General features: G+C 31.3%; 1 protein-coding gene across 4 annotated transcripts in view; it reads right to left on the bottom strand.

Moving 5' to 3' along the window:
* The window catches only part of LOC150099712 (uncharacterized), a 140,510-nt gene that overhangs the window by 58,918 nt on the left and 66,931 nt on the right, over positions 1-14,661 (bottom strand). For 2 of the 4 annotated variants that reach the window (XM_090403852.1, XM_090403851.1), the window contains exon 6: positions 5,181-5,287. The exons of the other annotated variants lie outside the window; for them this stretch is intronic. In XM_090403852.1, coding sequence (XP_090259978.1) covers positions 5,181-5,287 — 107 coding nt within the window. The remainder of the gene's footprint in view (positions 1-5,180; positions 5,288-14,661) is intronic. 4 annotated transcript variants of the gene reach the window in all.

Below are 14,661 nucleotides of genomic sequence, written 5' to 3' on the forward strand. Positions count from 1 at the left end.
CTCTCAAAATGGTTCAAATATATAAAAGTTGTTTATTGTTTAGCAAAAAGTGGTTTGACAGTTTTCATAATTAGAAACTGTGCATTTGAAGCTTATTTATTTTTTTCAAAAAATAACTTATATCCTATTGTACTGTTTCAAATAAAATAGCACAATGTTAATCAGAAGGGTTAATTCTGAAAATAGCCCCAAAAGAAGAATATCAGAAACATTAAAATTTTTTTGCTCTAAAAATTTCTATATAAATGTTAGCAGGATTATTTTCATGATCCTTCAACACATTCCAAGTGCTCTTGGTCAAGAAATTGAAAAGAATGGTACTATGTTACCAGAATCTCGTCTTGATGAGGAATTCAACAAATTTTAAGAATATGTTGAATTCCTCACATTTCGCAATGCATTGATAGAGCATGCTGTTAGCCAATCATTAGTTAACTGATTTGCATTGGCTCAAGATATAACATAGAAATCCAGTCTAAACCATCAAGATGGCATTTATATACTTTGAGTGGTATTATAAAATTAAAAAAATGAATCATTTCTTTACTTGCCCCTCTTCTCCACCAAACAGAGACCTCCCTACTTGCTGAGGGGACTACAACCACAAGCTTTAAAGGTGGTAAGAATGATTCTGATTGGTCAGATATTTTTCAGAAAGATGAGCAACTAAGTTTCAATTTTCAAGTAAGTGTGTGCTAAACAGTTTCATTCATGTGCAGTGCAAATGCAATGCATTTTGCTAGATTAAGGATTTTGTATAGTTTAAGTTACTGTGTTCTCTGTAACATTATTCTTTAAAACTGGGGTCTGTATCTAAAATTTCATTAAAAATAATAAATAAAAAAACTTCATATGGAAATACAATAATCTACTGTTTATCTGACCTTCCAAAGATCTTCCCTTCAATTAACTGACCCTTGCATATCAACTGACTTCTGGTAGAGCACCATGTAATTATGCTACAATTATCAGAAAACTGAGAGTTCTGATAATTGAAGGGTTTGATAAATGGTAGATACTGGTAGATACCGTATATGTGCATGTGCACATGCGGGTGCATGATTTTAAATTATTTTGAAGTCCATAATATCAATATTTATTATACTAAAATATAAAGGTCTCTAATCAACTGACATTTTAATGATTTACGTGAAATTTAGTTCATCAGTCAGTGATTTGCTTTGAACATGTAGCTGCTCAAATGGCATAAGACTAATAACAGGTGTGTTATTACCTGAACACAATTATTAAAATAATTTATTAGTGAATGTTATAAACTGTTCCTTTCAGATTCTTCATCTGAGATTGTGTCTTCTAAGAAGACAATCTCAGAAGATGTCTTCAATGAGTATTTTACTTTAAATGCAAAAGCATAAAACAAAATTGTGATTAACTGCAAAATTACAATCTTAACTCCTGGCTTTTGTAACACTGAACTAATAGAGAACATTAACAGTAAAATGCTTGTACAGCAATCCCTCAATTAATGCATTCTTTAAAATAGGCATATTAATTGAAAACCTTTTTGCCACGACCAAATAATTACAAATTCTGAAGATAACTTACAGAAAGCTATTTTAGATCTAAATGAGATAGCCAAAGACTATGGTATGATAATATCAACAAAAAATCAAAAACTATGGCCTTTAAAGGACAAGATTCAGTAAGAACTAAAATAGTAATAGATAACAAGATCTTAGAACAGGTGAATTCATTTAACTACCTAGTATGTATGATTACATATGAAAAAGATATAAACCTAAAAATTGCAAAATATTTAAAAATAACAGGTGTAATTAACTCTATATTTAAACCAAACCTGGTTCAAAAACAAACCAGACTAAAAGTATATAATACATTAGAACTACCAGTCTTATTGTATGGAAGTGAAATCTAGACAATAAAACAAAAAGACAAAGATTAATAACTGCAGAAATGAAGTTTATGAGAAAATTTCCAAAGTATACTCTATTTGATCACAAAAGAAATGAAGAAATTATGAAAGAATTGAACCAATAATAGAAAAAATTTTAAAATACAAACATAAAGGATTCAACGACTTCTAAGGCCGGAACAGGCCTTAGAAGTCATCGTTGATGACTAGGCCTAAATCCTTGATATGCATGATGATGATTAATTGAAAACTTACTAATCAAATATAATATAATAACCTATGTGAAAAAGTATAATTTGTTCTTGAAATTTTTTATAAAAGAATTGGGGTATATCTCTCAGGGCCTAGTTAAATGAAAACCATGAAGCTGAAAGACAAAGCATATTCAGAATATAAATTTGTTATTCTACTTCTAAACAAAGAATTGAGCTAACGTAGTTTGGCAGGCATTCTGTTTCCTTTTTTCATAAAACTGAGGGTATGGCCCTATTTCCTCTAATACAAATTTTGCTGCTTCTCTCTTCATCAGGGGGCAGCATCTAATCATTGCTGCTTAAAAACTTCAATTGCACAAAAAATATTTTCAAATTGTTTCTGTGAAATCTCATTTGGTTGGCTGTCAGTGGTTAAATTTTCTTCATATTCTTCAGGATCAACCCTGCGTCTAAATTTAGCAGCTCAGAATCACTTAATTCTGCAGAATGGTATTTAATTAACTCTTGGACCTCATCAATGTTAATCTCATCAAAACCTAGTTCACACCTGATGTTGGCAATTTCCTCAACAACATTACCCATTTCATTTGAAAAGCCTCTACAATCATTTGATCACAAAATCGATACAGATAAACCCTTCAGAACACACGCAATTTACAGACAAAAAAATACTAGTGGTGGTGGTGGGTGGCGTTGATGGAGATGATTCGTAGTAGAGGTTCGGTGTAGTGGTTGAGGCAGTTGTAAGTGTCCTCCCACGATGAGTCTTCGGACTCCTTGGAGGTGTCATGAATAATAATAATATTGCTAGCAGTAATTTCATTCCAAGACTGATGAATATTTTCAATAGCAGATTTAACATTAAATTTCTTCCAGAATTCTACTAATGCAATAGCATTCTCTTCAGACTTGCTTCTATTGCTGTTTAAATGTTCTTCTCAGCAGTATGCTTTAAAGGTTGTAATAATCTCCTGCTCCATAGATTGTATGAGAGAAGCCTTATCTGCACTTGCAGCTTTGCCTGTGATTCGAACATTATATAGGCTGTTTCTCTTTTTGAAACACAAACCACTCAGCACTACCATGGAATTCTTCTTTTCCATCATTAAATTTGGCAGTAAAAATATCATCTTAATGTTCTCACACAATCAAGAAAAGTAGGATAACCAGGTGCATTGTCTAAAATAAGCAGAGCTTTAAAATCAAGATTATTTCGATTGCAAAAATTCTCAACTGTTGGACGAAAGTAACTTGTGAACCATCTTTCGATTAAAGCTTTAGTAATCCATGCTTTCTTCTTAGACTTCGAAATAACAGGGAAGAAAGCTTGATTAATGCCTTTGAGGGCCTTAGGATTTTGTGCCCTATAAACTGCCATGGGTTTTAACTTTAGATCACCTGTGGCATTGCCATCTAATAGACGAGTCATTCTATCCTTTGCAACTTTATAACTACGCTGAGATTTCTCTGATTTGGCCAGAAAAGTCATGGAAGGCATTCGCTTCCAAAAAAGGCCAACATTAAATATTTATTGGTCACAAGATCTCCTTTCTTTCGCAAATTTTCTTCAAAATCTCTGGATAATTTACAGCCACCTCCTTATCTGCATTTGTAGCTTTGCCTATGATTTGAACATTATATATGCTATTTCTCTTTTTGAAACACAAACCACTCAGCACTACCATGGAATTCTTCTTTTCCATCATTAATAGCCCTTTCTTTCAAGGTTGCAAAGAGACTTAATGGTTTTGATTTAATAAGGTCAGTGCTTAGCAGGATCTGTTTTTGGTTACAATCTTCGATACATGCAGAAAGAAGTATCTCTAATTCAATCATTATAATACTTTGATTTCTAGTGGTCTGCATTGCATGATGAACTTGAAGCAGCCTTACCTTTCTCTTTGTATTCAGCAGCTTTGTTTAAAATTGCTCTTATAGTTAATTCACCCATTTTGTGTTCTTGTCTTTTTATCTTTTCCCTGGACTCACTTTGTTCGTTTTTCTTTATTATTTCAAGTTTTTCTTCGAAGATTACTTTTCGAATATTTTTCACACTAATTAATTTACTCATGATTAAAGATTGGGAAAATACTTTAAAATAAAAAAGGAAAACAACTGCAAAGGAGGCACGAGATATGATTATGCAAAATGCTATGTAATTAGCAGACGACGTAAATTTGGAACATAGTGTAGTATGCCATTAAAAAATAACTTTGTAAAATGTTTTAAATCGGTAACTAAATTATTTCATCTTGGTGATTTTTTAAAATAGTTAGCCATAGAAAATTTTTAAAATCTTAACATTTATTGTTAAGATGTATATAGGTGCAGTAATCAAATTTTAGAGCCACATTAATTGTATTTGGGTATAGAAAAAAAAAATGATGCACTAATTGGAGACATTAATCAAGGATTGCTGTACTTGCCCATTCAGTAGTTCATTTTAAGGCTCCATTACCAGTTAGCACTTGACAAACTCCTTGGTTGTCTTCAGTGGTAAGCAGGAACCTGATGTTAGTGACTTTCAAGTCATGGGCTCTAAGCATCTATCAATTAACACAGCATTAAAAAAAATACTAAATAAAATATATATTATTAGAGCAGAAGTGTAATGCTAGAATAAACAGCATGATATATTTCATTCTATACTGTTTAATGCTTTTTGAATATAGCTATCCTTTTACTTTAAACAAAAGCAGAAAGCAAAATTGTTGTGAATAACAGATGCTTAAGGCTGCATATCATAACACTAATTAATAGAAAACATAAGTGACCATATTTGTTTTTTTATTGATTAATTTTTAAGGCTCCATTACTATACAGCACTAATTCTGACTTATTTGCTTTCTTTCTGGGCCTTTCATCTTGCAAATCATGTCTCTTCAGAACATACATAATTAACTGACATAATATAGTTGCCTTTTGCTGTAATTCAAAATAGCCAAATTCAATTCTATCATACTGGGTATTAGTGGCTTGTAGGTTCTTATGTTATATATATTATGCTGTTTTTCATCACAATGGTTTTTACTTTAATAGGAATACATCACATTGAGCAAAACAACACTTACATTTTGTTCTGTTAATGCATCCTTACAGCCTGAGATTTGCATCACTAATAACACGGGTTTCTGCCTACCACTGAAGATAGACTGGGATAGATTTCTGGTAGTGGAGCCTTAGAAACGACATAATAAAAAGGTACCTTATTGTTTGCAACATCTGTTTGGTGTTACATTTGAGCATAACTGTAAGGTAGCAGAGTTAATATCCAATTTTGTTTTGAGCTTTACATTCAAAGTAAAAGCTGCATGTATTTATAAAGATTATAAAATTGGAATAGATATGCTATTTATTGCAGCATTGAAGCTTTTGTCCTTGTTGGAATAAAGTTTGTTTTTATATATGCTGAATCAATTTATATTCCACAATAGTCTTACCACTGTAGATAATTGTTAAGAGAATTTAAAGTGCTTATACTTTGTGTGATTTCTTTTGAAATGATCTTTGCTACACCAGCTTTTCACTGATATAAAATAAACAGTGAAGAATATCTTTAAGCTAACAAAAAACCTCAAAAACTTTTCCATGTGATGTGGTAAACTCATATTCCTAACTACTGAAATACAATGCAGGCTCATTTCTAATAAAATATACATTCTGTAGTGTAGGTAAAGCTAGCCAAGAAGTCACATCTCTTAAAAGTTACTAGTTTACTAGAGCATAATTCATTGCTTGAACAGAATAGTTATACTTCTTTTATATGTATATCAGTAAAATGGATACTAATATTGTATTTTGAAAGAAGTTTGATTTCTAAATAATAAAAATGTTTTTTATATATATCGTCTAATAATAAAGTTCACAGTGCGATTCTCTCTCTGAACATTTCAGTGTAATATAATAGTGAAGTTCCAACAATTTGTTTCTGACCAAATAAAATTTAAGATTTCTGATCATTATTGGATGGCAGTGGATAGAGTTAAGCTATAGTTATAGTTTATTTCTTCATAACTTGTTAGTCTTCATGAAACAGTGACCATTGGGTAGAGCTTATTGAACTGTTTAAACATTTCTGACTTCACCAGTAATAAGAGTATTTAACTGAAGTTGCATGTGCTTGACATTCTAATGTGCTCCTTTGCATGACCCAGTCTGGTACAAAAAAAAAAAAAAAAAATTGTTTAGTGCCAAGTGTGGCCTTAATAGATAGGTGAATGGAAAGGCCTTTGCACTGAATACTGGAGTTCTCAGATCAGCTGTAAGAGTTAATTGTTTTTTTTTTTTTTTTTAAATGTGGGAAATGAATAGTAACAATGTAAATGGTTTTTTCATGATTTTAGATATATAATCAAGTTTTTTTTTTTTTTAATGAAGGCTAAAGTTCTATTAACAATATCTAACTTCTTATTGGTAAAATATCTGCACATTCATTAGGATAAAAGTATTAGCACTAAAAACTAAAGAAATGCATTAAGCAAGCTTTTAAGAGACTTTCATCAGTTTATATTACACTTCTAAGCTTTTCACTTTCCTTCAGGCAGTTGCAGTACATTTATAAACATGAAATTATTTCATTAGATTTGCATAATATTTCTTTGCAATCAAATGAAATGGCTCAACAGTTCTAAACCTTCAAACTACTTTGTCTTGGGCACTATACTTCAGAGGACCTGAATTAATACTGTTCACCATGCAACTTGATATATGCAGTCTATCTCTAAAAAAGAAAATGAGTAAAAATAAGAGATGATTAATAAATAAGAGAAGCTCACTGAAGGTATGATTTAAACTAGTTTTCTAGCCATATCTTCTGGTTCATCCAACAGGAAGTTTCATTACACTTCCAATGTTGCTGAAAATCCTTATTAAATTCAAGGATATAACTAGTTTTGACAGGTTATGTTGTACTGGGAAAGTGTCTCCATAGTAGAGTTATGAGAACATTGCAACATTTATTATTTGGTTGGAAAGTCCTGGGTTTCAGTTACATGTACGATGCAACAAATGTTTCTGTGACTTCTGCCCATGGAAGACTGTAAAACTAAGATTTTTTCTATTTTTTTTTTTTTTTTCATTAATTTTTAACCTAGTGAAAACTCTACTCTAGAGATCAAGCAGGGAACTTTTTCAAGCCACTTCAGTCTTTAATAAGCAGAGTGGTGGTCGCACATCAGGTGATGAAATTCATCTCCCACCTAAAGGCAATCGCAAATATCCTAGCCCACAGAAAGATTTAAATCCACAGACTGTTGATTGAAGAGCAGATACACTAACTACTTGGCCAACCAGGCTGGTAGAATGAGAGTTTGCCAGCCTCATATGGAGGCAGGAAAGTTTTCATCCTAGAAATTAGGCAAATTGACTGGAAAGATTTATGATAAGCTAAACAAAGGAAATATTCTTTCTGGAAAGCAAGAAACAGAGTATTTGCTCCTCCTGAAGCATTTTTTCAAAGTACGATACTTTCTCACTTTAAACAAATATGTGAAGCATGGTATGTTCTACCCATATACTTATGGGTAGAACATACCATGTTCAAATTAAAATTAAGCAGTATCAAATTAAAAATTTTTGTTTTTAAATCATTCTTGGTTTCATAACCATACTTGCCAAGTTATAGGTTACTTGATACAAGAGTGCTTGAGAAGATAAAAATGTAAGATTTGACCAAATCACAAAGTAACAAACAGACCAATATGGAAGAAAATTTATTTGAAATATTCATGAAATCTTGCTGTCTTAATATTTGGTACACTCCTTGAGGATATATATACACACACCAGAAAATTATGAATTTATTTACTGATATTTCTCAATATCCTCCTTTATATTATGTAAATTGACTATTTGGGAAATGTTGATCAAATATCTGAGAAAAAAACTATTTAATACCAACTTGAGCTGTTGGCATCTTCAGGGTACAGGACTGATGATAGGAACTAAAGCGAACAAAACATGTTAGACTACACATTAACAGAATTCTAATTATAAATGTTCTAATTATAAATTAGAATTCTGTTAATGTCTAGACTGTAACATGTTTTGTTCGCTTTAGTTCCTATCATCAGTCCTGTACCCTGAAGATGCTGACAGCTCAAGTTAGTGAAACAAGTTGGTATTAAATACTTTTTTCTCAGATACTTGATCAACATTTCCCAAATAGTCAATTTACATAGCTTCTGTGGTCAAGAAAAAATATCGTTTAATATCCTCCTTTATTTATTTTTTAACCTCTTAGAATACTGTAAAATGTTATCAATAAATGGTAATCTTATTTTATACAAATAATTTTTCTGATGAATATTTTTTATATCCAACCTTTCTGGAAGCAGAAATTAGATACAAATGTGGTTAAAAATTTATAAATACACATGTTTATAGATATGAACGCAAAGTTTGTGCCCATATAGAAATAAGATATAACGGAATTGTGAAATAATTTTCCCCCCCCATTTTCTCGTTGTTGTAAACTGACATCATTATCTTAAATAATTTCAGATCAGTACAGATATATAACTGAAAAAAAAAAAAAAAATTCTTTCGTTTACCTATGAGGCTTATTTTCATTTCAAGTTCATAGCAAAGGATTTGTAATTACTTATTAACAATTATTAGCTGAGGATTTTTTAAATTAATTTTATATTTATATTTTTTTGACATAGTCCAGAAGCCCTGCTATTGAGACCAAACATGGAATGTTTTCAAGTGACTTTAGGCCTCTAATAAGTCATCAGTGTCACATAATAATAAGGCAATGAAATTAGTTTTCCCCTAAAGACAAGTGTTCACAGAAAGATTCGAACCCATAGCCTGTTGATTAGAGTTAATGAGCTAACCACTTAGTCTAGGGTGGCATATATTGCCTTAAGTGGTTGATAAGGCAGCTGACTTTTCATTATAATTTTTTTTTAATTTATTTTATTTTTGGTTCCCTGTTAAATTAAATATCATTTAATGGAAACATCTCAATTTCAAATAGGCTACTTTGAAGAATAATTACTTCTCAGTATAATGATTTTGTAAATTGTAAAATTATAATCACTAGTTATGGTTGATACCAGCCTGTATAGGACCTACTGTAGATGATCAGTCTATAAGTGAAATGTATCCTATGCCTGAACATATTAAGTCTAGACAAAATTGTTTAGTACTGTTATAATAGCTGTGGTTTTGGTGAAGTTTCAAATCAGTTTTTTTGGCAGTCATTATGCAGAAATTTATCCAATCAACACTAGTCTAGCTAATTTATTTTTGATTAAGGAATAGGTAATCAGATATTATGAATAAATGGCCAAGAAAAATAATTTATTGACTAATATGATTTGGGAATGGAATGTATTAAACTGAAGGAATATTAATAACATTAAATATTTTTATTTCATGTTAATATATATCCACAATGAATAGATATTCTCAGAGAGAACTTGCTTCAGATTTCCTATTTTTATTTTTTCTGTAATATAATCAACATAATCAATTATATATTAGATCTCCAATATTTCAGCAATGTATATTACCCATTAGCAAATGTGAAAAGAAACCCGTTCAAAAAATAAGTACATTCAAAGATAACATGACATTTTTAAACAGTATAATTCAGTTTTATATAAAATAAAAATAAAGATTAGTTTATTTTTCTCCTCTTTTTTATGTGGCATATTAAGAATTACCAAGTAGATAATTAGAATTAGAGACTTGGTTTCTTTAATTTACTGGTTTCCAATTACATAAATTTTGATTTCATGGTCAGCTTCAATATCTCTGTTTATAAAAACCCCTTATTAGAGATATATTCTATGTTTGAAAGAATGACATTTTTCAGAGGTGATAACAATCTGAATTTGTTACTAATATTGATTACTTTTCTTGGTGTGGAAAGTTGTATTGACAGATGAGTAGTATAATAGGATTGTCTATTTCTCTCACATTAGCAAATTATTATTCAACAGTTTGAACATCTCCTTAATAGTGTTGTCAATGATATATTTGCAATTTGGGAGGTTCCATTCAGACACATATTACTAGCTAAAAAAAAAATAAATAAAAAAAAAAAAAAAAAACAGTACTAGAATTTACTAATTTGGACATGGCTGAGTAGATGGCATGTTTGTTCTGCAACCAGCAAGCTGTGGGTTTGAATTCCATTATGGACATATGAAGGCTTGTGAATGTTGAAGGTGACAGAAGAATTATCATCCAGTGTGAGACTACCACTATGGAAGTGTAAAATGAGAATGTTCTGTTTGACTGTTAACGTTTCTGGATTATCTAATCCTTCTCTACTCTTTTTTTTTTTTTTTTATTTAAATACCAGACCATGAAAGGTTGCAAAATATAGCATATCAATGTAATGTACCAATGTGATATAGGTTTGCAAACCTTCGTTTAAAAATAAATGAAATGGGGCCTAACGTAGCATGGTAGTATCATTAAAAATGAAATTATACTGTAAACCTTTAGTTGTAATTTATTAAATCATTATTGACAGATGTCTTTCAAAAAAAAATACCAGTTTTAAGTTATATAATTAACTTTTACCTATTTACTATATTTAACAATCCCAACATGCCATGCCATTGTGAGGTGAGACAGGCAGGCTCTTGAAAGGTGATTGCAAAGTAACAGGTTGTAGATGATTGAAATAATTCCTTTATTGTTAATGATTTTCTTTTCCACTTTCATAATTGTTTTTCTTATAACTATAATGTGGTAGAATGGTGTTCTGACATCGTTCTTTGCTGATTAATAAGCCATGATGGCAAAATGCTTTTATTTTTAGCAGTTTTTATAACCCTTTGTTAGTAGTATTCTAAGAATTACCTATTTGGTCCATTTAAACCTATTTGTTATTAATGGTTATCATAACTCATTAGTTATACAATCAGTGCTTACAATAGTGAATTTGCTCACTATTACTGAATAGTGAGCAAAAACAGCCAATACCCTTTACTGTTCTAAAGGAAATTCACTGTGACAAACCATTCCTTTGTTATAGTGAGAGTTAAATGTTTATAAGTACATTTAAAACAAAACTAATGAAATCTGGCTGTGGTTTTTTTTTTACATTTTGCTGAGTTTGTCTTAATGTACCATGTTGAAACAAAATGTTTACCAATAATGTTAATTGCATCTGTTAGTTACAAATTGCAATTTCTTTAATGATAAAAAAAAAGTTCCCTTGCAATAAAATTTATCATTCCTATACATTCACACAGTCAACTCACTATAGCAAACTCCATAGGGACCACAGGAGTAGTTTGCTTTAGTGTAGCAAATTTCCTTTACAATAGCATTATAAAGTACAAGGGGTCTTCACTCAAGACTTCAGAGTAATTTGTTACAACAGCAAGTCCTAGTCCTCAAAACAACCTTTTCTCTAAGCTTTTGCATTGTCATGGTCATAAGATCACAAAAGGACAATAGTTACATTTTTATAGGAAAAGGAGCCATGGCTAAGAAATATTTAATGTTCCTTGAATTTATAACTTTTTAATGCCATCATATTTGCTATAATTAATTTTTCCTTTACATTCTCTTTCAGTTTCATTCAAATCTCATTCTGTAAAGTTGCTCCCTGTGGAGTGAAATGTATGCTGTGATCACATTTACTAATGTATCCATTACTAATTGTAAAGTCATGTATTTCGTGGTATTTATTACTGAAACCAACTTGATCCATCTCTGGAAATTGATTTTTTTTTATACCATAATTTTGGATATTTTCTCTTTTCAGTAGCATAGCATTTTGTCTAAATGTTCCTCTTTGTGTGTATGTGATCGTCCATGTGTAGCCTTCAGAAAATACGGGATTTCATTATTTCTGTAATGACTCAAAATAGTGTAGTGAAAACATTTGATTTGTGAGGGGGGGGGGATAGTTTTGCTTCACTTAAGGATATACCATCCTTATCTCTGAATTATTTTGGATTATTCTGAACCTAAAATCATAATTCTGAAAAGATATTGCATATGCAACCTCCTTATGTTATAAGTATTTGTTAAATTCCCTCAATTGAGGGCAAGTCAAACCTAACCAAAAGGTAAATATGGTTTTATGCAATTCTTATAGATTCTTACTGGGTATCATGTGAACTATAATGGTTGTGAATAGTGTTATGTGATGAGTATAACAACTCTCACAGTGTGAATACATATATTAAAACTCTATGCTAGGGAAGGAATAATAAATAAAAAAAAAAAACTGTATTTAAGAGCCCTATTGAGGGTTGTAAAGTTTTTACTAGAAACAATCTTTTATCTGACTCTAAATATTTTACACTATAAACTTTATTTTCCTACTTCTAGTACTTTGTTTAGATGCACCAAATGACATTTAGTATAAGGCACATTAGTAAATTTGCCTATACTGTACATTTCTCAGGTGATTGTCTGTTGCAGGAGTCTATATATCCAGTTGATCTCTCATTGTAATTAAGTTGCATCTAGAATAATGTAGTGGTGAGCAGTTAAATGTGCAATATTTTCAGTTTAATAGAACATTAAGGTATATGTCTTGATTTTCAAATTTTCTTATGTCACCCATCTAGAATTACATTAATAAGAACTTTTTATTAAAAATTCATTATTTTTCTATCTGTTTTTCACTCTTGTATAGATTCTCATTGTATTTTGCCAGAGTCAGTATTTGCTAATTAAAACATTTTACTTTGAAACATAATTTTAAGTACCACTAACTTATAGGATTATGTCAAAAGTGAAAGAAGTTATAAATATATGTTTAGCTGGGGGAGTAAGTTTTTTCTTTTGTATGTGTGTTATGTACAGATTTCTTGTGAAATTGTAATATAAAATATTTAGAGACAGATTTTCCCCCATTTTTATTTCTGTGATTGGTTATGGCACAGATGCAATGGTGTATCAAATTCTCAGGTGAGTGGCTTCCATTTCAGCACTGGACATGATATAGCTGGGTTGGAAATGTGCTGTACACTGGCTTCTCAGTAGATGTAGGTTATTGTTATTGTTCATAAATAAATATATATATAAATACAGCAGTGGGAAAGAATAAACTGGTTTGTGATTCAGCACCCACTTAATTATCTACAAAGGACTTTCTAGTGGACTTATCTGTGCTGCTTGCTTGTATCATAGCTAAACATTTACATTAATTTATATAATAAATGTCCCTTTAAGTGCAAGGATGTGTGGTTTTATTTTGTTAAGGCTACATGACATTTTACTTAATGCACATAAATTCCACATTTTAAATTTACTTAAAAGTTATCAAAAACACTTTCAGAATGAGTGAAGATGAAAAGAAATTCAAGGTAAAGTGGCTTATCTTCCCAATTTGTGAAAATCTCACAAACTTGTGAAACAAAATCTCACTAGAATATATTTAGCAAGGTGGATGATTTTTTTCTCCCTTTGGATAAGTATAACAGCAATTATTTCATATCTGGATTCTAGTTAGAATATGGTTATAAAACCATTCTGTTTACCAAAAGATGACTTACTGAAATGTATTCAGAATGGGGGGGGGGGGGGGGGAATCAAACAGCAATTACTTATATTTCATATCATCCTTTATACTGCATAATTTTAAGTGTTTTTGTCAACCCAATGCAAGAAGTGAGAAAATCTATAGCATAGTGTATGTATGGGTTAAGGCAAGGATTGAAAAGTAGGAACCCATTGACCCGTCTTGGAAAAGCTGGCAGGTATATTTGCTGGTGAACACTTTGTGAGGAGCTATTCCAGAAAACAGGGAAATTGAATAAACAAAGAAAAGAAGCAGTGAGTTCAATATGTTTGCAGTTAGACTGTAAAGGTATGTTAGCTAGCATGTTTTAACAGATGCAGTGGAAAGTGGAGGAATCATGGATGCCATTTCAGCAGAGCAGTGTGCATGTAAGATTGGCAGAAAAGACAAAGCTGAAGCAGTCCCTATATATAGTCCCTCAATAGTTGCCTTGTGGCAAAAAAAAAACATGGCAGTCGGCTACATGTAAAAAGTGAGTCTGGTAATCATATACGTACAAATGCATAGTACTGTCAGCAGCATTGCAAATAAGCCATGGGTCTGGAATGAGAACAAGACTTTTTATGATAGCAAAAATTCTTTGGTATGGCTACAAGCCATTTACGAATTCAGTTGATGAGCCATGGGACTAGAGACTGGAATCAGGCAGAGGTAGCCAATTCCAAAGAGTGAAGGAAGGCCACAACCACAGTAAGTAACTGATATATGGGATTATCTGCTTCCAAAACAACTTCCAGTGTGCAGAAGTCTTCACAAAGATGGTCTATATGTCCCTATTCCCATACCATAAGACAATATTTGAAATGGCAAGCTCCAAGTCAACTAGATCCACAGCCAATGGGGATGGTATTGTTTACAGATGTCTTGATTTGCAGTACAAAGTGACACCAGGTGTACTCTGATCTGGAGAGAATCAGGGACATATTATTATACTTCTAATATCTGCTTTCAGGTATTAGAGATGAACCTCTACCATAAGTGTCCAAAAAAGACACTAAAGGTGGAAGTAGTGTGATGGCTTGGAAAGGCATCTTGTTAGATGGATG

Source organism: Typopeltis vanoorti, chromosome 14 (genome assembly GCF_054136105.1).
Source record: "Typopeltis vanoorti isolate ZY-2024b chromosome 14, IOZ_Tvanoo_1.0, whole genome shotgun sequence".
In the NCBI taxonomy this organism is placed as follows: domain Eukaryota; kingdom Metazoa; phylum Arthropoda; class Arachnida; order Uropygi; family Thelyphonidae; genus Typopeltis; species Typopeltis vanoorti.